Raw genomic sequence first — 23846 nt, forward strand, 5'->3', positions numbered from 1 at the left:
ATTATATGGTGCTATTCATACAAAATTTCCAGAAAAAGCAAATCTATAGAGACAAAATTGATTAATGGTTGCCGGTGGATGGGGGTAAGGGTGCAGAAGGGGACGATGACTGTTGATGGGTATAGTTTCTTTTTGGGGTGATGAAAATATTCTAAATTTGACTGTGGTGATGGTTGCACAACTCTGTGAATACACTAGAAACCACAAAAAAAAATTGTATTTTATATGAATTATGTCTCCATAAAGTTGTTGTTTTTTTTTTTTTTTTTTTGAAACACTGTCTGCCACAGGGTTACACTGAGCAGAGACCATACTGTTTCTTAAGTCTTGATGCTTTGGTGCAACAAAGTGACTTTCAGTGAGAAACTCCTACAAGAACTCCTAATCCCAGGGAGCTATACCTCAATATGAAAAGAAAATCTCCCAGTTTCCAAGCTGGGATCAGTGCTGGGCTTTCATCTAACAGTTCAGTATCCTGAGCCTGGAAGGAAATGGACTTCTTATGGTGGCAAGTTAGGGAGGAGCCAGGCAAGAAGGCAACAGAGCTTTGCCTCCCTGTCATCCATGGATGGACCTTTCCCAGAAGGATCCTGGAGTATCAAGAGGACCAGGGACAGTTGCTTCTTCTAGAACGGCTCCCACATCAGCTGTACACAGGGAGAGGTGACCTAAAGGACTTGGGGGCTGCTCGTCAAGGTCAGGAGGGGCTATAAAGAGGCTTCATGCCTTGCTGGGTTCTCAGAGATCCCTGAGGTCAAGCCATGTCCACAGGGCAGACCAGGCAGGGGCATGAAATCAGCTTCCAAGAGGGCAATACTCTAGGCCTGGCCTGCGTGACAACTTCACTTTTTCTACTCTTCACGTAATTCTGCAAAAAAGGTGCTGATATTCCCATTTCCTGATGAGGATGGTAAGATTCAGAGAGGTCAAGGAACTCACCCAGGTCATGAGCTTCCACATGACTCCAATGCCTGTAATTTTTCCATGTAGGAACCAGGCTAGTGCTGAAATTCATGCTCCATAAAACACAACGGCCATCAGAGAGTGGGATCACTTCTGAGGCTCAATCCACAAGGGTCATTTACACAGGGAGGGGTGAGCGGCAAGAAGCCAAGAGGGAGCGTACACTACCTGGGAAAGAACACTCCTAGGAGGCTGCATTTTCACAGCAATCTGTTGTCAGCATTCAACAGTTCCCCACTGCCACCTCCAGGCAGCACCCCGTCAAAGCTCCATCCCCGCTCACAGCCCAGGGGCCACTGGGAAGCAGTGTGGGAGAACAGTGAGAACATGGAGTTTGGACCCAGACGTTCCTCTGGGCTCAGGTTCCAGTGGCAACACTTTCTAGCCTATGGCCTGGGCAGGTAACCTCCCATTTGAGTCTGGAGATAACCTCAACTGCTCACAGGGTTGTCAGAGTGTCCTGGGAGGACATGAGATGGCCCATGTAGAGCGCTCTGGATAGTTTCTGACACAGAGGAAGCCCTCAGTTAGTCACCTCCCTTCCCCCTCCCTTTCCTTCGGAGCTCTAGAGATCAGCTGTGGTTCTGGGGGGTAAGGAAGCCCTGTAGTTCCCCTCTAGGGGTGGAGTCTGTAGGAAGCATGTCAGATGGCTATTATTGTTGGCTATTACTTTTTTCATTACCATGTTGACATTATTATCACCACTACAACAAATTTCCTACTAGAACATAGTGCCAAAATTCTCTTCCAATCTGCAAACAACCGAATCTGTGTTACCTGAGCCGACCTGCCTAAAGATCCATGCTCTAAGTGTCTTCCTTCCACTTGAGTAACTACAGTCCGGCAAGGAGTCTCCACAACCTCTAGCAGCCCTTGATCAAATCAGCCCAGATGGGCCTGGGGCCAAATCTCCTGGGTTTCAGGCTGACCAGAGCTTTGTCTCCACTGAGCAGGTTCTGAGATCAAGGCCACCTTTCTGTGCACCTTAGTCCTGAGTGGGATGGGACTGAGAGACCTTACTTCTGGGGACGAGAGATGCCAGGCTCTGCAGGTACAGGCTGGGCTGGGTTCCCTACTGTGGAGGGAGGGAAGCCTATTATCAGAGCTCCCCAGCAGGGGGCACCATCTGTCCAAGGCTGAGCCCTTTCACCAGCTGCACTGTCAGGCTTCAGCCTGGCCTGGCCAAGGCTAAGCAAGTCCAGCCAGCCACAGGCATGCCAGGCATACCAGGCATAAGGCCCCCATGCATCTGTCTCCAGAAGCTGCCCAGGTAGCCATGCTGGATCTGGCACACACTTTCTCTCCAAGACTTAGGAAGCACTTGTGACAGTGGTCTTGTCCAGAGAGCATCACGGACGGGGATTCAGAGTAGCTACAAGATGCTGCCATATGGACTTGAATCATGCATTTAATTCCTAATTGCAAGTGAAAGAAACCACCTAAGGGGGAAGACCTGTTGCTATACTGCAGTGCTCACAGCACTACAGAACCCCCACTGTGGGGCTTACCCAGAGCCAGCAACACCAGAGTTTGCATGTTTTTTTTTTTTTTTAATTATTTTTAGAGATGGGGTCTCACTGTTGCCCAGGTGGGAGTGCGATAGCTATTCACAGATGCAATCATTGCACACTACAGCCTTAAACTCCTAGCCTCAAGCAATCTTCCCGCCTCAGCCTCCCAAAGAGTACACTACAGGTGCATACCACTGTGCCCAGCTTGGACAGTCTTAAAAATAAAGCTTCTCTATTAAGAGCAAACTAAAATCTTAGATAGGGCCCACCATCATTCAGAGCTGAGTTAGGCAAATCAGCAGTTTTGATTTCAAGCTCAGTTTGGCTCCAGCTCTGTCCTGAGATACTCATGGGCCACAGGGTATCTAACTCCCACTGCCTCCACTGCCCTGAGCATGCAGCTTCAGGGACTTTGTCCCCACACTACTCTATTGCAGGCTTGAAAAGAGGCCCCTCATCACCCACCTTTGTGCCCCCAGCACTGGAGAGACCAGGCACTAATGTTTAAACAGGATCACAGAAAACCAAAAGAGCAATAAAACTACCAGGTACTGGGAATACCGACACTGGGCTTGAGAGATGGGAAGATGGGGTGTTCTCCAGGAACGCGAGCGTGGAGAGTGCTTAGGAGAAAAAGCAACCCCAGGAAAGTTCCTGGCCCAGCTTTGGGCTAATCTTGGCAGGATGAGCACCGTATGAACACTGTCTTCCAGGGGTCAACATCTGCCCTTCCCAAAGGCAGGCCAAAGGGATGGGAAGGAGTGGAGTGGGAGGATGGAAAGACACCAGTGTGGTTCAGAGGTCTGGGATAGAAAGAAAATGCTGGGGCCAGGCGTGGTGGTTCACGCCTGTAATCCCAGCACTTTGGGAGGCCGAGGCGGGCAGATCACGAGGTCAGGAGATCGAGACCATCCTGGCTAACACGGTGAAACCCCGTCTGTACTAAAAATACAAAAAAATTAGCCAGGCATGGTGGCAGGCACCTGTAGTCCCAGTTACTCGGGAGACTGAGGCAGGAGAGTGGTGTGAACCCGGGAGGTGGAGCTTGCAGTGAGCTGAGATCGCGCCACTGCACTCCAGCCTGGGCGAAGGAGCGAGACTCCATCTCAAAAAAAAAAAAAAAAAAGAAAACGCTGGTTTTGTTATCAGAAAGAGCTGGGTTCTTATCCTGTCTTTACAATGAGGGACAAGTTATGATTCCAGTTTCCTTATTTGAAAAATGACGCCAATAATGCCTACCTCTCGGAGCGCAGATGAAGACTGCAGACGTTCATGTGTATAATGTCATCAAAGGCTAGCCCTGTCTGATCTCACCTTTGTACACTCCACTTGAATGACCAAATTGTAGTATCACACCCCAGAGATCACGTGGGAGACCCTTATCATGAGTGACAGGTCAGCTGCTGCCTTTGGTGACTAGGGAAATGAGGCCAGAGGCAAGCCACTTGGCACATTTTCCCTCAAAAACAACATGACCTCCCCTCATCCCTGTCCCACCTCATGGGGTTTAGAGAGATCTTGAGGAACAAATGAGCCCAGATGGAAGGTGAAAAAGCCTGTGGCTGGCAGGCAGTCATCCTACCTGATGACACAGTTGCCTCGGTTGGACGCAAAGATGACGATGGGAGCGATAGAAGACTCCAGGGCGCGGTGCAGGTAGGTGAAGCACTCAATGTCCAGCATGTGGACCTCATCAACAAACAGCACACCCGGGACCAGCTCAGCAATGCCCTGGTCGATGTACTTGTTCACCACCTTATTAATCTCCCCTCGAAGTTTGTCTAGGAGATGCAAGGATGGGCAGGCAACGTCAGCACAGGGCTGGGGGAGACTAGCGCCTTTTCTCCTCCACCTGAATTCAATCCAAACCCACGCTAGGAGCCTAGTTTTCCTACTAGCTATGTGATCCCAGACAGGGTGTGTCCCCACTCCAGGCTTTGGTGTCGTCATCTGAACACAGTGATAATCACACCTAAAGGTCACAAAATTAGCAGCCTCCCCCAAAAGATGGGTTTGGTTAAATGTAAAAAGGTTGCACGGGTGTTCTGCATGGGAATCCTTCACAGGACACGCTCACTGCTGTCACACTCTCTACCATGCCTTATCACTTCCCACATACCCAATCTAGCTCTGTCTGATCTGGGAGACATTGGAGTTTGGGAGCCCTGAGTGAAATGAGTTTTCACATGCAAATTTTCCTGTTCTATACTCAGTAAATGACCCTTTCTTTTGGTCCCATACAACAATGCTTAGGTTAATTAACTTTCAATCAAGTGCCTGGACTAAGGACGTGGGTGCTTTTAGAATCCTGAGCAGAAACCTTCAAAGAATGAAAGGGTCTGAAGAAAGGCCCAATCTCAGAGCTCCTAGAGGGATGAGTCTCTCAAAAGTTACATAACCCAGCTAAGGTCTCAGTGCTCATTTTCCAAACCAGCTTCTGTGTTATCATCAGGAGCGAGCAGCTCACAAACAGAAAGCTGGAAGATCTGAGCAGCGTCTTCCACCAAAAGCACGAGACAGGGATTGTCCTAAGAGGATGCACACCGAAAACCGTGTGAAAAGAAACTGCTTCTGACAACTCGAACAGAAAGGTCTCAGATTGCTGCCCTGGCTAAAACTTTAAAGACAATATTTGCTTTAATGTTTAACTAACATCTTAAGGTGACGAAACTGTAGATGGAATTAGAAAAAAACACAGCAACAGGAAAGCTGGGAAGAGCAGCAAGTTAAATAAAGGTTCACAGGGGAGCAGCAGCAGTGTCCCCTGTGGAGCTCTGGGAAGTGCCCACAAACTGGGCAGGGCAGTATGTGGAGCTGGTCTGTGGAGCTGCCCTGTGCTCTACTAGGGAGGGGGCTGACCGCACCAGGGCTCCAGAACCTGTGCTCCAGCAGAGCTGGGCGACACAAATCCGTATTTCTGGGGCCTCATAGGGGCCAGAAACTGTGACTGCAGTGGGGCAGATAGCACACAGTGTGCTGTATGGCTGCCTAAATGCCACCAGAAACTTAGGCTAGAGTCAAGCTCTGAGCTATGAGGAAGAAGGAACTGTTCTGAGGCATTTCCTCAGGGCAGATGTGCTCACAGAGCCACAAGAGCATCTCAGAATGTGGGGCCCTCCACCCTGCCCCTTGCTCACAGGGCACACTGGTTCTCCTACCTGTGATTTCTGTCTTCTTTGGCTTCATTAGCTGGCCCATCATGGACAGGATATCTTGTCCCCCCTGCATAAGAGAAGACTTAGAGTCAGTGCTGCTTTCTAAGGTGACTACAGAAGCCTCATCCCCCTGCATCCCACTCATCAACTCAACATGGGATCCTGAGGTATGGAGACTCCTCCTCAAAGCCTGAGGAGCTTCTAAACACAGAGGAATTTTTAGAGGTTCCCCTGACCTGTAAGAATCAAACAAAATCTTTTCATGGCAAGTATAAGCTCCGTGGGGCCTGCCCAGCCTCCTTTTCCAGCCCTATCTTTTTCCAATCCCTTGTTCCTTGATTAGCCACACAAGACTACCAGCCCTGCCTTGGACACCCCCAAGCTTTTTTATGACTCAGTGCTTTTGAGTCTATTCCATCTGCCAGGAATGCCATTCTCCTTCCTAGGAAGTTCCCAGTCATTAAAGTTCAAGTCAAATGCCCTCTAGGGGGCATCTGACCCTAACCGGACTCAGGACTTCCTCCAAACGTTCCTGTGCCTTTAGAGACACGTGGACTATAGGAGTAAGTATAAAGAACAAGTATAAATATACCATGATTATATTGCTGTGCTTCCTCTCACTAGATTTGACCACAGGCTTGCATCAGTCTAGTCCTTACTTAACCCGGAGCTGCTCAGTCTATGGGCCCCTCCCTGTGGAATGGCTGACTCCATAACAGGTTTACCACTCACCTGCATCCTCCTGCGGGCTCCTAACAGTGCAGTCCGCAAGAGGAAGAGGCTGGTGTTTGGTCATTTGTTCAGGATTTAGTGATCACCTGTTGGTTACCAGGCCCTGAGACACAGAGGGGCTCACTAAATGCTGAATAGCTAAAGGCAGCAAACGTTTCCTGTCTGGTCCTCAAAACTACCTTGCCAGGTAGGAGGAAACTCAAAATCAGAACCCTAAACCACAGAAAACCCAGAGACCCAAAGTGACAAATTAACCAAGCTGATCAGTGATGGAGCAACACAGTTCCTGACTTCTGACTCCCAGCCCAGCACTCTTCTCAGGTCAAGGACTCCCAGGAGGTCAGTTTGGGGATGGCCATTTCACCAACCAAGGGGTTGGTCCAAGATGAGTCTTCAGTAATCTCTCGACCAAAGCTCCAAGGAAGAAAACACCCACGGATCAAATTTCAAGTCAGAAAACAAACTATTCCCTAATAGTGAAGAGGTGTCTTTTTTAGGATGAAGATGAAACCAAACTGGAAGACCATCACAAGAAACAGTGGTGTCTTGTTTCTTTTAATCACATATTTCCTAGAAATGTCATATAGTGATAGCATCCTTTCCTATATTTTACTAGTCAAGGCATAAGTATCCATCTGCATGAGAAGCAGACAACAGTACCAAATCAAAGCTAAAATACTGTGGCTTTTGCTAAGCAGGGGGAAAGAAAGAGCTTTGTTAGGCATTCTGAAATCCTGTAAAGGGCTCATAGAACACTCCTGCCCTCCTGCCATTAACACCCAGAGAATCCCAGGCATGAGCCCACTGCTGGAGTGAAGCCATGGAGGAAGCTGGCTAGCTCAGGGCCAGAGGCTTGGCTGGGATAAGAAACAATACACATGAAATCATCTGTGACTACAGCATTTGAATGGGAACAAAGGAGTCCCTCGTAGCTCATGTCGACGTTAATTGCTGAACATTACAGATAGAAAAGGACCGTCTACCTCAAGAAAGGCAGCAAGACTCTGACAATTCATTCCCAGACCTCCACACACATACAAAAGGGCTAATGTGCCAGGTCACCCAGGCATCGAGGCAGTACCTGGGGCCGTGCATTAGCCACATCCAAGTCATGCAAGGTCACATCTTGGATGATTTCTTTCTTTTTGTGCACATCCCCTTTTGGTAAGGGGACATACTCTTCAGCTTCAAGGTCGAATTCTGTGGCATAGGTATCACACCTGCCCTGCCTCTGCAAAAAGAGAGAAACATGAGTGCCTGGTGAGTTTTCACTGCCAAGTCCCCAAATGGCACAGGGCTAAGTGAGATAAAGGTCTCAGTTCCCACTGCAGGCCTGACAGCCTACTTGACAAACTCCAAATATGCCCCACTCCCCTGCTGCCAAGAGAAGGGAGCTATCTGCTCATCGCTGGGCTCCAAAAACTGGGTTGAAAAACACCTGATACTTTCTCCCAAAGTCCTTTTTCCCTTCTTTCTTTTAACTGTATGCAATTCCTGATAAAGGGCAAATCCAGTAGATTAACTGGAGGCGGAGGAGCTGCTCAGACTCTTTTGTAGGTGGGTGATTTATTGTATGATATGAAGTATTATGCCCATCCATTAAACAGTGAGGAACAGTGTACAGGACCCTGAAAATCAGATAGAAAAGAATGCCAACGAATGCAGCGTTCCTTCCCACATGCATATATCTTGGGAAGAAAATACCAAAGAGATAAAAGGAAGATTAAATACACTGCACATTTCAATTTGAAAGTGACTAAAGTTGTTTTGGTTTCTCACCCTGTCCTCCCCCTCTGAACAGGTTTTAGTATTTTTTCTAACAGACTGTCTGTTTTAATCGCGAGAAGGTTAAAGAATGAAGATAAAGGGAAGGCAAACTTTATTATACATAAAGGGCCACTAGTTGACCTTCCATCAGCTTCATAACAGACACCAGCCCCTCCCCACACACCCCACACCCTCTGAAGAAAGCAACTCCCTTGTCACTTAGGTTTTCTCATGTCAAACAAATCAGGGACAATGCTGTGTCCCAAGGAAGGCATTACCTTCACGGCCCCACTGTTGGCTTCAATGTAAATCACATCTCCAGCCTCTACTCGCTCTTTCTGCAAACTTTCAAAAATGCTGGGGTCCAGCTAAAAAAGAAAATGTAAATCAGAAGTGTAATACATATTCCATTTCCTTCTGACACCATGTAAGGTACCTTTCCATAAGGGATCTGAGGTAGCTAGCAGGTGCATGGAGAAAGCCTGTTTTGCGTGTACATGTATACTGGGACCTGCAGGAGTGTGAATGCGTGAGTACCACACAACAGACTGGCTGGGGGACTAAGCACACCAGGGAGAAAATAGGGGGGGCAGCATACCTGCATCCCTATGTAACAAGCATGAGAGGGACACAGGGGACACCTACTCTCCTCTTTCCCTTGATTCCAAAGGCTGTAAACTGGCAGCAGCGTTTTTATAAGGATGGCCCTGGCTGCCCTGAGACAGGTGGACCCAGCCCCCACTGTCCACAGGACCACAGGCCCTATCACCCCTCTTGAGATCATCATCCCTACTTCACTCCTTCATTCGCCTCACCTCAGGTGGGTGGAACTTTCCGCAACTGAAGTACGTGCCAGCACCTGCTTACCAATCTCAAGGCTGGCATCTTGCAGGGCCTATGATTTTGGATAAGGTTCTCAGTTCTAAGTTTCCTCATCTATACAACAGCACCCAGGTGCAATCACAGATGTACACAGTAATTCAAAGAAAAGCATAAATGAGAATCTTTCCCAAGCCTTTTGATTCACATCCCAGTGTTTGTGCCCTTGGGTCTGCCTGCTTATATCTCCAGGAAAGGAAATAAGCAGATTTGGGGAACTGTTGCTTTTCTCCAGATTCTGGTGACCCTCAGTGATTAATATTCTAGGACAGCTGCCTTTGTAAGGATTCTGTAGTTAAACACAAGTTTCTCGAGGTCTTCATGGAGAGCTATGTTATATAATGTAGCTATGGTGGAAAAAAACTCGGGCTTTGCCCAAACAAAATTAAAAAGTAAAAACACAGGGCTTGGTGAAAGAAGCCAGATACAAAAAAAGACATACACTGTATGTTCCATTTATATGAAATGTCCAAAAGAAGGCAACCGAAAGTAGATTAGTAGTTGCCGAGGGCTACAGTCGGAATGGGGAATGACTGTAAATGAGCAGGAGGATTCTTTTTGGGGCAATGAAAATGTTCTGAAATTAAGATTGTGGTGATTGTACAACCGTGAAAATACATTAAAATTCCTGGAATTGTATACTTAAAATTGGTGAGTTTTATTTAAAATGCTATCTCAATAAAGCTTTTAAAAAACTACCACCACAACAGCAAACCCAGGGTTCTGCCTCTCCTTAACTGGGTGGGGACGGCAGCCCCTGGCAGAACTGCTGTGAGTCTGTGCGCCTAAGGACAAAAGTGGGTGAGGCCCCCAGGTAAGGCCTGGCAGGAAGGGGTCATGAGTACTAATGGCGTTCTCATTGTTAGGACTCAGAAGACTCCTTCAGACTTGAATATCCACCAAGTATTTGAGCACCTTCTATCCAAATATCTTGTACATATTCTAAAAATACCTAAAAGTATTCATTTTGGAAGAAAAATTTCATCTTCTCCTCTACATTATTTTTGTAAAGAAACTGTACAAAGCAGCATTACAAATAGCTGAAATTTAAACTGTATGCCTCATTTTATCTGTCCTACATTGGAGAATATACTTTTTTGCCTCAAGCATTTTTATACCGGTTAATTTCCCAAATGAATTGACTGAAGATGTAATTACTGGAAAGGTGGCAGATGCTACTGAGGAATCTAATTAATTCAGAATGGAAGGACGAGGGGTAGGTATAAAAGAGATATTTGCAGAGGCAAGCTCCTGAGATGGAAACCCTGTTAGGAAAAAGAAAAATGGCCCTTTGAAGAAGTGACATTTTTATGATCTCCATAAAGCAGTGACCAAGAAACAACCTTAGAGAATCAAAGAACCATAAAATCGTAGAACAGAATAAAAATGGAGAAATTATATAGTCAATCTCCTGCAGTTTATAGATGAGAAAACTGAGTCCCAGAGAGCTCAGCTGACTTCCAAAGGTCACACAGCAAGCTGGTGGGCAGACAGTACAATGGTTAGGACTCAGAGGGTCAGCTCTGCCACGTGACTGGCTGGATGATCCCAGGATAACTATGTAACCTCTTTATGAGCCTTCATCTGTAACATGATGGAAATTATACACACATACACACACGCAAACATATACACATATAATGTTATGAATGACAATAAATGTTTGCTGAAGCACTTAGTCCAAGGCCTGACACATACAATAAATGACAGCTATAATGATAATATTTATTAATAATAAGGCAAAGCCTAAAATCCAGACTGCTCCATTTCTCCAAGTGAAGGCTTTCACGATAACATTAACAGCTATCATTCATTAGGTAACTAGGTGCCACACCCAAAGCCATAACCCTGAAAGACAGGCAATTATTATTCCCATTCAACAAATAAAGAAACTACTACTCAGAGATTAATGCCACACAGTTGTAAGTAACAAAGCCAGCGATTCCTTTAGGACTTAAGACTCCAAAACTCATGCTCTTCCCCTAGAAACTCTACTGCCTCCATCCTAAAGACTTATAGGGCAGGTGGCTGGGGAGTGTCTTTGAGGGCTATCCAGTGTCACCATTCTGGCCTCTCCACAAAGCCCTGTACTAAGCAGAACCAGCCACTGAAGTGACCACAGGTTCCTGACACAAGCAACTGCAGTCAGGATTCTCATGTGGCCCCTGGAAAGTCCATCCATCATCTTTATACAACTCTTATTTGATTAATCAATGCTGTTTCTTTCTATGAGCACGGGCACTGATAACTGGAAAAATTAATGCCCAGGTTCAGACCCAGCCCAGGGTATTTGATGCATGGTCATAATATGGGACATGGGATGGCAGAAGCAGTTTCTTGACTTAACCACATAGCTCACATTTTAACATGCAGAGATTCCTAGGAGTAAGTAAGAAAAGAGCTATCTTCCTTGAGTCCTCCTATGTGCAAGCCCTATACTAGGTACCACTTTATACACACAATATCCTCAACCAGTTCTGTGAGAAATCAACACCTGTAGTGCACAGGTCAGGAAACTGGGATGCAGAGAAGTTACACCACCTGCCCAAAGCCACACAGTGCTAGGAGAGTCGAGAGAAAAGAGGCCACAAACATGTACTCACTTTCAACTGTTTGGTTCCTTTGGCTGTTTTGAGTCCTATGATCACATGGCTAATGGTTTTGCCATATCCTCCCATGGGATTCTCTGTCTCACACGGAGTTAGCTCTGTGACTTCACCTTCATAAACTTCCTTAGTCTCCTTTATTCGCAGCCCTGGAAGAGGTGGCAGAGGGGCCATGGTGAGAAGAAGAATCTTTTCTCTCACACTGAGAGCCCAAAACTTCCATGTCACCAGAACTGACAAATCAACCTTAATAATGTATATTCCAGGGTGTCATGATGGGTAAAAAGGCAATACAAACATATCAATGTAAATTAGAGGTACTATTAGAAATGCAACTTTTTTTTTTTTTTTTTAAGACAGAGTCTCGCTCTGTCACCCAGGCTGGAGTGCAGTGGCGAGATCTTGACTCACTGCAACCTCCGCTTCCCGGGTTCACTCCATTCTCCTGCCTCAGCCTCCTGAGTAGCTGGGACTACAGGCGCCCGCCACCACGCCCCGCTAATTTTTTGTACTTTTGGTAGAGACAGGGTTTCACCAAGTTAGCCAGGATGGTCTTGATCTCCTGACCTCGTGATCTGCCCTCCTCGGCCTCCCAAAGTGCTGGGATTATAGGCTTGAGCCACCGCGCCCAGCCTAGAAATGTAACTTTTTAAGGGAACTTTCTAGGTTCAAATCCAGAACTAGATAGACAAGTTATAATTCTCAAAATTGTCTGCTCCATTTCCAAGAGGGTGAAATTTACCTTTAACCTTTAATTCAGTCTCTAAACCCACACTATTCTATTCCACCAGAACAGTGGCTATCAAAACTCCTGTAGCCTTGTTTCCTGAATTTTTGACTCTCAAAGGAAATCTTTAAACCAGTGGAATAACTCACTACACACCCTCTGACATTATCAAGCCTGAGCAGGGCATACTAAAATAATTAGGTATCTATGTCAACAGTAGGTGACACTCAACCCTGCCAGGTGTTACGGGCCTCTGGCTCTCACTGCATACTCCAAGAAGAAATACCCAGTTGTCATGCATTATTTGCAATGTGTTGCTCTACAATTTTCTTTCTTTTTTTTTCCTTTTTTCTTTTTTTTTTTTTTTTTTGAGATAGAATCTCGTTCTGTCACCCAGGCTGGAATGCAATGGTACGATCTTGGCTCACTGCAAGCTCCGCCTCCCGGGTTCAAGTGATTCTTCTGCCTCAGCCTCCCAAGTAGCTGGGATTACAGGCGTGCACCACCACATCTGGCTAATTTTTGGGGTTTTTTTGTACTTTCAGTAGAGATAGGTTTCACCACGTTGGCCAGACTGGTCTTGATCTCCTGACCTCAGGTGATCCATCCACCTCGGCCTCCCAAAGTGCTGGGATTACAGGTGTGAGCTACCATGCCCAGCTGCTCTACAATTTTTCTAAGGCCATAACAACAAAACCAATTTCCAAAGCACCTTACATTAGAATATTGCAAATAAAGGTAAATTTCTCTCCGAATTCTAAACATCATCCACATTAGCTCTTTAATAAACCTTTGTTCATTATCCAAGAATTGTTGTTAAATTAACTTTTAGAACGTGATCTCTATGTTCATTACATGCTTTTGCATATAATGGTTCTGCTTCCTGAACCACTCTTTTTAGCTTAGGCAACTCCTCCTTGCAGACTCAGTTTAAAACTTATCCCCTCCCCCTTCACACATTCTTCTTCCTCATCCTCCAAATTGTCCCCATGGTGACCTGTGTTTCCACTGGCACAGCACCAGCACACAGCAATGCCATAACTTGCAGACCTTGCCTACCCCTCTGCAGACTGCCCACACCTGAGCTGAGGGCATAGCACATTGGCAGGTAGAGTGAATGGATGAATGAATGAAGTCACTAAGAGTGAAGGGGTTGTCATTAGGCAGATCATCTATTAATAATACCCAAGAAACGAACCTGCAGATACATTTACATGTTCTATATGGTAGTGGCCTGAGAACTCTAACGAGTCAGCCATGTAATGTTACAGCCTGTATCACTGTAACACCCTCAACCTCAGCACTAAAAGCCAGGCATAACTGAAACTATACTGTTAGAAATCAAGACTACCATTAACTTGGGGAAGCAAGGATGGCAACTGGGAGTGGACATGAAGGGTGCTTTGGAGTTCTGGCAACATTCTCTTTTTTGATTAGCTGCTGGTTTCACAGGTTTTTACTTTATAATAATCCACCAAGCTATGTATTTATGTTCTGCACACTTTTCTATACATATGCACAAAATTACCAAGTCTACTTTAAAAAAAAATTTTAAGTAAATAATACCTGGGACCCAGTGAAGTAAGACCACTGATGGCCTAAGTTTAGGAAATACTGCTCTAAACCTCTGCTGGAGCCTATGTCATGATTCTCAACCTTTAGGTCCACCTGAGGGGCCCCTATAATGAATCATGCCCTGGCTGTACCCAGATCACTTGCTTCCAAATCCCAGGGGATGGGCCCCTGCCATCACTATTAGTTTAACATTCCCCCCATGATTCCAAAGTGCAGACACAGTTGAGATCCAGTTATCTAAAGAATAAATGAAAAACTATTCAACTCACAAATGTGAAGACATAAACTAGTTCTGATGGCAGGGTGGCTTGATAAGGCTTTGGTCTTCTCACCATTAAGCTACCTCCGTTCTGATATGGAAATATTCCAATGGCACTAAGAAACACTACCTATAGTGTCAGGTATGCTCTGTAACTTCTCACTTTTAAATGTGGTCATTATCTTATCATTGGGCTGTTTGCCTTCTCTACCCCAGAAACCCAGTCAGGACAAAGACACTCAGATATTAAAGTTAAGGAAAAGTTTTACTCTACCTTCATTCTATCTGATAGCCTATAAATGGAAGTTTTGGAATAGCCCCAAAAGAGAGGACCCATTTCATTTGTGCTTTACAAAATTCTTAGTTCCTGAACATTAATCTTAGACAAAAATTCTCCAAACAACATGAATATATCAGAACATTGTGGTAAACTTAGAAAATCCTGTACTTTTAAGGTGAACTTTGATTTTTTAAAATCAAACGTTTTATATCCCACAGCGATAAATTCCTTCAAATGGAATGCTTACTTATATTTACTGTTAGATGAATGTAGCATGAAATTCCTCAAGGAGGGGAAGAAAGACATTCCCGTCTCTCATTAGCCCCCACATTTGTTTAGAAGTTGCTCTGTGCTGACAAGCCGGCGGGGGACGTGGGTGATGGACAATGAAACCGGCTGTTAGCCAGGAAAGGGGCTGAGCTGGCGCTATCTCTGGCAACGACAACACAAATGACACAGGTTTCATCTGCTGGCTCAGGTTTCTAAATCCCTGACAGGGACCTTCATCACATCAAGGAAATAGCACAGACTCCCTGCTTTTTATTTCTGGTCGGCTTATTGCTTCCTCCCCATCCCCTCTCCCAACTTCACAGAATTCAAAGGCAGAGGAAGATGGGCAGGGTTCCTTTTTGAAGATAGTCAATGGCCTGCCTTTTTATTCTCTGGTAGGATCAAGAAATTTTCTTTTCACCTCGCTGCCATCAAAAGAATGGTACTGTCCACTCCCCTCAAAAATGGCAAATTACAAAACAGATGCCAAGAAACTTACCTCTATTTTTCTGAATTTTAAAGCATTTAAGTTACCTTTAAGCAATGCAAACACATACACCCATGTGAAAGCCAGTTTTCACAGATTTTATCAATATCAGAAACACATTTTTTAAGTAAATAGAAAGAACATTTTTAAAAAAATACTCGGGCCAGGAGCGGTGGTTCACGCCTGTAATCCCAGCACTTTGGGAGGCCAAGGTAGGTGGATCATTTCAGCCCAGGAAACAGATTGCAGTGAGCCAAGATCATGCCATGTACTCCAGCATGGGCGACAGAGTGACACCTTGCCTCAATTAAAAAAAAAAAAAAAGTACTCAGACATTTGAACCAGTTGTAACATCTTACTGTTCATCTCATCTTTATTATGAGTTAAATAAAACCATGGGCACATGTTTAAAAAAAAAATACTCTGAAGATTTTAAACCTTAAAGGAGTCCTGCGAGTCATTTCCACTGCGATTCCAAATACAATGTAAAAATCCACAAAGTACACTGCATGTAATTACATGGGCTGAGCCTTACAGATATAGACGCTGAGCTAAAGAAGCAAGACACAAGGAACATATAAAGCATGATTTAGATAAAGTTTAAAAAGGGCAAAATTAAGCCCCATGGTTTAGAGATACACACATGGGTGTACAAGGTTATGATGATCACATAAACCATTCCCACACAATTATGGCACATTGTGGGTCCCACCTGGGAGAGGAAGGGGTTGTGACCAGGGAGGGACACATGTCTGAGGTGCTGGCCGTGCTCTGTTCCTTCGGTGGTGACTGTATAAGCCTTTACTTCATAATCAATTAATGTTTTACATACTCTCTGTAAGTTTGTAATATCTCCGTTTAAAACTGGCACTGGGATGGGTGTAGTGGCTCACTCCTATAATCTTAGCACTCTGCGGGGCCAAGGCAAAAGGATTACTTGAGGCCAGGAGTTCAAGACGACCTGGGCAACATAGTGAGACCCCATCTCTACAAAAACAATTTTTTTTTTTGAGATGGAGTCTCACTCTATAGCCCAAGCTGGAGTGCAGTGGCGCAACGTCACCTCACTACAACCACCACCTCCCGGGCTCAAGCGATTCTCGTGTCTCAGCCTCCCGATTTTTTTTTTGAGACAGGGTCTCACTGTTGCCTGTGTTGAAGTGCAGTGGTGTGATTTCAGCTCACTGCAGCCTCGACTTACTGGGCTCAGGTGATCCTCCCACCCCAGCCTTCCTAGTAGCTGGGACTACAGGCACACGTCACCACACCCAGCTAATTTTTGTATTTTTTGTAGAGACGCAGTTTCGCCATGTTCCCCGGGCTGGTCTCGAACTCCTGGGCTCGAGCAATCTGCCTGCCTTTGCCTCCTAAAGTACTGAGATTACAGGCACTACCATGAGCCACCAGGCCTGGCCTCTCTGTAAATTTTTTTTTTTTTTTTTTTTTGAGATAGAGTCTCTCTGTTACCCAGGCTGAAGTGCAATGGCACAATCTCCACTCACTGTAACCTCCACCTCCCAGATTCAAGCAATTCTCCTGCCTCAGCCTCCCAAGTAGCTGGGATTACAGGCGTATGCCACCATGCCCCGCTAATTTTTTGTATTTTTAGTAGAGATGGGGTTTCACCATGTTGGCCAGCCTGGTCTCGAACTCCTGACCTCAGGTGATCCACCGGCCTCGGCCTCCCAAAGGGCTGAGATTACAGGCATGAGCCACTGCACTCGGCCTACATACAATTTTAAAAAAAAATTAGCTGGGTGTGGTGATGCACACCTGCAGTCCTAGCTACTTGGGAGGCTGGGGCAGGAGGATCTCTTGAGCCCAAGGAGTTGAGGCTGCAGGGAGCTATGGTTACACCACTGCACTTCAGCCTAGACAACAGAGTAAGTCCCTGTCTCTAAAAAAAATTTAAAAAGAGAAAAATGTTTTAAAAATAGATAAATAAAATAGGCACCAAACCTAGGCATGATGATGTGCACCTATAGCCCCAGCTACTTGGGAGGCTGAGGTGGAAGAATCACTTGAGCCCAGGAGTTAAAGGCCAGCCTTGGCCGGGCGCGGTGGCTCACGCTTGTAATCCCAGCACTTTGGGAGGCCGAGGCGGGCGGATCACGAGGTCAGGAGATCGAGACCACGGTGAAACCCCGTCTCTACTAAAAATACAAAAAAATTAGCCGGGCGTAGTGGCGGGCGCCTGTAGTCCCAGCTACTCGGAGAGGCTGAGGCAGGAGAATGGCGTGAACCCGGGAGGCGGAGCTTGCAGTGAGCCGAGATTGCGCCACTGCACTCCAGCCTGGGCGACAGAGCAAGACTCCGTCTCAAAAAAAAAAAAAAAAAAAAAAGGCCAGCCTGGGCAACAGGGTGAGACTATGGCACTAAAACAAAATAAAATAATTAAAATAAGCACGAAAAATTCCAATATTTCATGGTAAAAATAATATATTTCCAGGCAGAAATACTTTGCAGTTTTAAAAATATTCAAATCATGGCACTGAGGAAGTGTTAAAATTATAAAATAAAAATAAATATATTCCAAGTAACACAAAACTTAGCCTCTGGACACAGTTCATAATCTCTCTGGTTTAGACCAATAGTCACAAACTTCAATGCTTATGGTGACCTGGTCAGAAGGACCCTCTCAGCTCCGCCTGCTGTGGGAATGAAAGCTGCTTCAAGGAGGCAGAAATGAGCACTTTATGACACTTCCCTATTGCTAAATATTGACAACTAGCTCCAAATTTAATACTTCATAAACCAAACAACATATGTCTATAGCTCAGGCATATTTTTTAGCTAAAGACTTCTGTTTTCATTATTTTTTAGCTAAAGACTTCTGGGATTACAGGCATGAGCCAGGCACGGTGGCTCATGCCTGTAATCCCAGCACTCTGGGAGGCCGAGGCAGGCAAATCATGAGGTCAGGAAATCAAGACCATCCTGGCCAACACGGTGAAACCCCATCTCTACCAAAAATACAAAAATTAGCTGGGTGTGGTGGCACGTGCCTGTAATTCCAGCTATTCAGGAGGCTGAGGCACGAGAATCGCTTGAACCCAGGAGGCTGAGGTTGCAGTGAGCTGAGATCACGCCACTGCACTCCAGCCTGGCGACAGAGACTCTCTCTCTCAAAAAAAAAAGACTTCTGTTTTCTAACTGCTTCAAAGTCTACCGACTTCTCTCACTCACTCAGAAGAACTTTCCTGAGCACCCACTATGTGCCAGGAACTGTGTCTACAAAGATAAACACTGACCACTGTATCCCCAGGAGACGCTGAGTAAACACCCAACCTGCTCCCTCCCATTCTTCCCCATCTCCAAAAATGGCCAAACCTGGGAATTTTCCTCGACTCCTCTCTTTCAGCCCCACATCTAACCCTTTAGGAAATCCTGTCAGCTCTACCATGCAAACACACCCAGAATCCAAGCACTTTGCACTTCCACTGCCACCACCCTGGTCCAAGCCACTACTTTGTCCTGCTCAGACTCCTCTCTGCCCTCACCCTCCTGACTATCCACTCCCAACCCAGCCGGAGGGGTCTGGTAAAAGCAAAACCAGAGCCCAGGGATACCAGCACCCTCTAACTGCTTCTCCTTTAGTTCAGTGTAAAATCAAAAGCCTTAACCATGGCCCTACCTGATCTTACTCCGAAACTAAACTTCATCAGTCTTTTAAGTTTCATCATTTCCTCGAAGTTTTCTGGTAAATTTCCTTCTTAAGAATATTTACTTTGGTTTGACAATGAAAGGGCCTGGAAACTGGTACAGGCACTCTGACTAGTGTTTTGGACTCAAAACCCATGACTCAGAAGGCAAATCCTAGAAACATACTCGCACATGTGCACAAAGACACATAAAAGGATGTTCCTAGTAGCCTTGTTTTTAAGAGTAAAAGCTGAAAATAAATCTAAATGTTCAAAAAACAGAAATGGCTTAATAACTGGATTTTTATGCAACAGTTAAAAGAAATAAGCTATTTCTATAAGCAGATCTGAGGGAAACTAGGATTTGCCCAGTACTGTACCAACAGAAATGGGGCCCAAAGACTGCCCCAGAAGTCCCAGCTAGCAAAAGGCAAAAATTCGAAAGAGAAGCCATTTTCTTCTCACAGCCAATCTTCAGAGCAACGGCTCTAGAAATGAGACAGATGTCGGATCAAACTAGTTCTGCCACTTACTAACTGGGTCCCTAGCAAGTTATTTAACTTTCAGAGACTGTTTCTTCAAATGCGAAATGTAGATTGGTAATCTCCCCTCAGGGGAGGGAAGGCCTGGCTCATCACAGGCACTCACTATGATAGCCCGAGGCCCTAAGGGTTAGGTGCCATAAGCCTGTAAGCTCTGCCAGTCCCCACACAGTCTCCTCACTCTATGACAGGCCACAACTCTTCTGTTGCCATCCAGGACCAGGGGCATTCTGGCCACATGGCACACAAAGATTCTGGCTTGAGTCCAAAACCTTTTCAGTGGATAGTCATCTCTAATAGCAAAATAAGACTTCCAGGAAAATATGACTCATTTAAAAACACTTTTAGACACATCTATTTATTGCATGAAGAAGCCCAGGCTCACAGCTAGGGTCCATAGTTGCTCCAATTGCTAACGAACTTCAATTAGAAAAACTGGGGTTTTGTTTTGTTTGAAAAATAATGCACTACTAAGTGCCAAAAGAAAAACAGCAGTCCCACGAATACCAGTCATAAAGGCATCTTCACCACAAAGAGGCTTCGGTGCACAGGCTTCAGGAAGTGAGACCAACTCCTCCCACAAATGTGACACTACTTACCAATGGCCCTGCGGAAGTTCTCCATCAGCACCTCTGTCTTCTTGATCTCAGTTGAGTAAACTTCACTCCCCACCATTGGGCAGAAGGGGACCTTACTACCCAGCTCCTGAGCAATAGCTAGAGCCAGAGCCGTCTACAAAAGAAAGCAACGGAAACACAGTTCACAGTCCTGAAAACATGACAGTTCAGAAACACATGCTACAGAACCACCAGGAACGAGGAACATCTAGTCCTACCATTTAGCATGTTTCACACAATAAACGTTTGATGACTTTTGTGGACAGTCAATTTAAATCATAAATGGCATCTCTTATCTTCCCTATAATTACAAGTTATCATTCACTCAGACTTACCCAGTGCAGGCCCAACTCCAAATGCCTCACATGATCCTCACAACCAGCCTATGAGACAGACACTAGTATTCTCCCCATTTTACACGTGAGAAACTGAGAGACATTAAATAACACAACGTAAGTACCATAATCTAGAAAATGGCAGCGCAGATTTAATCTCTGGCAGCAGGAGTCCAAAGATCATGTTATCATAATTAGAAGAGTCTACTCTTCAGTATCCACAGGGATACCAAAATCCATGGATGTTCAAGTCCTGGTATAAAATGGCAGCGTATTTGCATATAATCTATGCACATCCTCCTGTTACTTTAAATCATCTCTAGATTACATACAATACCTAATAAAATATAAATGTTATGTAAATAGTTATTATATTGTTATTTTTAAGTATGTATTATTTTTGTTATTGTATTTTTATTTTTTATTGTTTTTTTCCTGAGTATTTTTGATTTGTGGTTGGCAGAATCCACACACGTGGAACCCACAGATAGGAAGGGCCAACTTTATAGTCATCCAAAATTGTTCTCTCAATATCAATACGTGGCTCTGACCTAATTGCTCAGAATACATCACTGGATCTTTGAGATACCTGCTTTCTCTTTTTACAAATACAGGAAAACACCAATCTACAACCCATCAGAAATAATGAAGGAATGAATGAATGGATTGTTCATTTTATGTTATGTAGCCCACAAAGAGTGAAGAAGGATACCTCAAGTAGGATTTTGAAGCTATGAGTTGGTCTTAACAAGTTACACTTAAACAAGCCCTGTGGTAAACTACAAATTGATTTTTGATAAGATAATTACAGCTGGCAAATGCTAAACAGAACCAGACTTCACAGGTGTATGGTCAAATGTCAAGTATGGCAAGCAAATGCTTTAAAGTTGGTACAGAACTGGGCAATGCCATGGCCTTTGAATGCCATTTTCATCTTTCCTCAACTCTGAAACAGGAGCACGAGTAAGGCCAGCTCCCCGGGTATATGGGCTAAGACAGAAAACAAGCTTGTTACTGAAGAACAAAGTGAAACTCTGAGATGGTGTCTTAAAATTAACAGTCAAGGTTCCTCTCAGATTTTCTTTTCTATGCCCTTTTGGTGATAGTTTTGAGGCAGTAAAATCTGGTAGAGAATCAGTGTATAGCATAGTATAAAATGCACTAGCCAGGAACAGAAAGATTTAGTGCTGGTTCTGCCACTAATTTTCAGTGTGACCTTGGGCACTCAGCAAATCTCAGGTGCCCGATTTCTTCATCTGTCAAATGAAAGTACTAAAGTGCCATGCTAGATCACAAGTGGCAAACTTGTTGCTTACAGCCTGGTTCTGTTTGGCCTGCAGTCTCACGGTGACCTTCTGCAAGGCCGAGCACCTGGGGCTCACGGCAGCCGCGCCACAGTGCACCCAGCCACTTCCCTCATCCCCGCGGCCTGCCTCATTAGGCATCTGCACTTGTGAGCTCAAGGCTGACACCTTGAAAACTGGTATTCTTCTAAGAGCAAAGGAAAAAAATCTTTGGAACATGAAAGGGCACAATGAGAGGAGCAGCACTCTAACAGCAGACTCCCCGTGGGGCCACAGGCTGGACAGGACCACCCATTCCCAGTCACTCCTCTTTCTCTTCCTTGTATCTCTGCCAGCCCCAATTCCCTACCCTCAGTTTTGAACTTCAAAGACAGTGACCACATCCAATTCAATGGCACTCTCCCTCCCTTTACCTAATACAGAAGAGATGAACATACTTCCATTAAAATATGATAAATACTTGGTTAAAAAAAAAGCTTCACGTGTGTCTCATTTCCTCCATTTAAAGACTTCCAGAGGGAAAGTATATGACATGGCTACTATTCCTACACCTACTACAGAGTGCTGCATAGACCTCATCGAATCTCCCCAACTAGCCTATGACCTTGATCATCTAGTTTGTATTTTATAGATTAAGAAACAAACTCAAAAGTTACCAACACACCCAAGGTCAAACCGCAAGCAGCAGCACCAGGATGCAAACCCCAATCTCCAAAGCCATTATTTTTTTGTACTCACCCCATGTGAGTGACAAGTGGCACAAAAAAAGAGGTTGTTGCCAAAAGAAGGTTAAAGAAATCTCTATTTTTCAATCTCATCTGAACATCTCCTTTTTCTAAAACCCAAACCCATTATTAACAGTGTGAGGTCCTCAAGAGTGGAAATGCATATGAACCATGCATTTGCATCTCTAAAATAAGCAGTATTTCTGCCTGTCACCCAGGTAAGTTGACTAAACTTTGGGACCCTGCAGCAAACCATTAAGCAGAAGTCACCAAATTCCTTCATACACATTGGAAGGGAGTGGACAAACTTATAAGATAATACCACAGTGCTGAGCACTTCTCATATTTCCTGGGAGGAAGGCAATACAGTATCACCAAAAAAAATGAAAGACATATGCTTCTAGCAATATGGCACACTGGGTCCACAGAAAACCTCTCCTCTTACAAAACACCTAGAATTGAATAAATAATAACATTCAGAGCAGTAAACTATTTGCCTTGAAAGTTCAGAGACTGTGGATACAGGAAAGCTCAGCAAGGTACAGCACTTAAGACAGAAACCCCTGAATAAAACCAGGACCGGGCGCGGTGGCTCATGCCTGCAATCCCAGCACTTTGGGAGGCCTAGGCAGGTGGATTGCTTGAGCCCCAGAGTTCACGACCAGCCTGGGCAACACGGCGATACCCAATCTCTACGAAAACTACAAAAATTAGCCAAGGCGTGGTGGTGTGCACCGTAGTCCCAGCTACTCAGGAGGCTGAGGTGGAAGGACCACCTGAACCCAAGAGGTAGAGACTGCAGTGAGCCGAGATCACTGCACTCTAGCCTGGGTAACAGACCACTGCACTCCAGCCTGGGCGACAGACTGAAACTGTCTCAAAAAACAAACAAACAAACAAAAACCTTACAATTAAAAAAATAAACATAAAAGAGGACTCTTGAAGGGCCACACATGAGTAAAAAAGGTGGGCCATAACAAAATACATCTGGAGGCCAGGCACAGCGGCTCACACCTGTAATCCCAGCACTTTGGGAGGCCAAGGCAGGTGGATCACCTAAAGTCAGGAGTTCGAGACCAGCCTGACCAACCTGATGAAACCCCGTCTGCACTAAAAATACAAAAATTAGCCAGGCACCTGTAATCCCAGCTACCCAGGAGGCTGAGGCAGGAGAATCGTTTGAACCTGGGAGGCAGAGATTGCAGTGAGCCAAGATCACGCCACTGTACTCCAGCCTGGGCAAGAGAGTGAGACTTCATCTCAAAAAAAAAAAAAAAAAAAAAAAAAAAGACATTATAACTTATAACAATTTATGCAGTATGTAATCTCTGATTGCATTTTGATATTCTGGTGTTTTTTAAAAAGCCAAAAACTGAAACAACTTGGAAAGATGTTTTCTGATTTCTATCATCTATATTTTCTTTTCATTAAAACAATTTAACTTCGTTATCTTTGAAAGCACATTTGTTAA

General features: G+C 45.0%; 1 protein-coding gene across 2 annotated transcripts in view; it reads right to left on the reverse strand.

Moving 5' to 3' along the window:
* Positions 1–23846, reverse strand: part of RUVBL1 (RuvB like AAA ATPase 1) — a 43284-nt gene that overhangs the window by 12267 nt on the left and 7171 nt on the right. For both annotated transcript variants that reach the window (XM_055259755.2, XM_055259756.2), the window contains exons 3-8: positions 19994–20126; positions 11611–11762; positions 8407–8496; positions 7443–7592; positions 5633–5696; positions 4057–4255 (exon numbers count right to left, since the gene is read on the reverse strand). In XM_055259755.2, coding sequence (XP_055115730.1) covers positions 4057–4255; positions 5633–5696; positions 7443–7592; positions 8407–8496; positions 11611–11762; positions 19994–20126 — 788 coding nt within the window. The remainder of the gene's footprint in view (positions 1–4056; positions 4256–5632; positions 5697–7442; positions 7593–8406; positions 8497–11610; positions 11763–19993; positions 20127–23846) is intronic.

Source organism: Symphalangus syndactylus, chromosome 21 (genome assembly GCF_028878055.3).
Source record: "Symphalangus syndactylus isolate Jambi chromosome 21, NHGRI_mSymSyn1-v2.1_pri, whole genome shotgun sequence".
NCBI classification, from domain to species: domain Eukaryota; kingdom Metazoa; phylum Chordata; class Mammalia; order Primates; family Hylobatidae; genus Symphalangus; species Symphalangus syndactylus.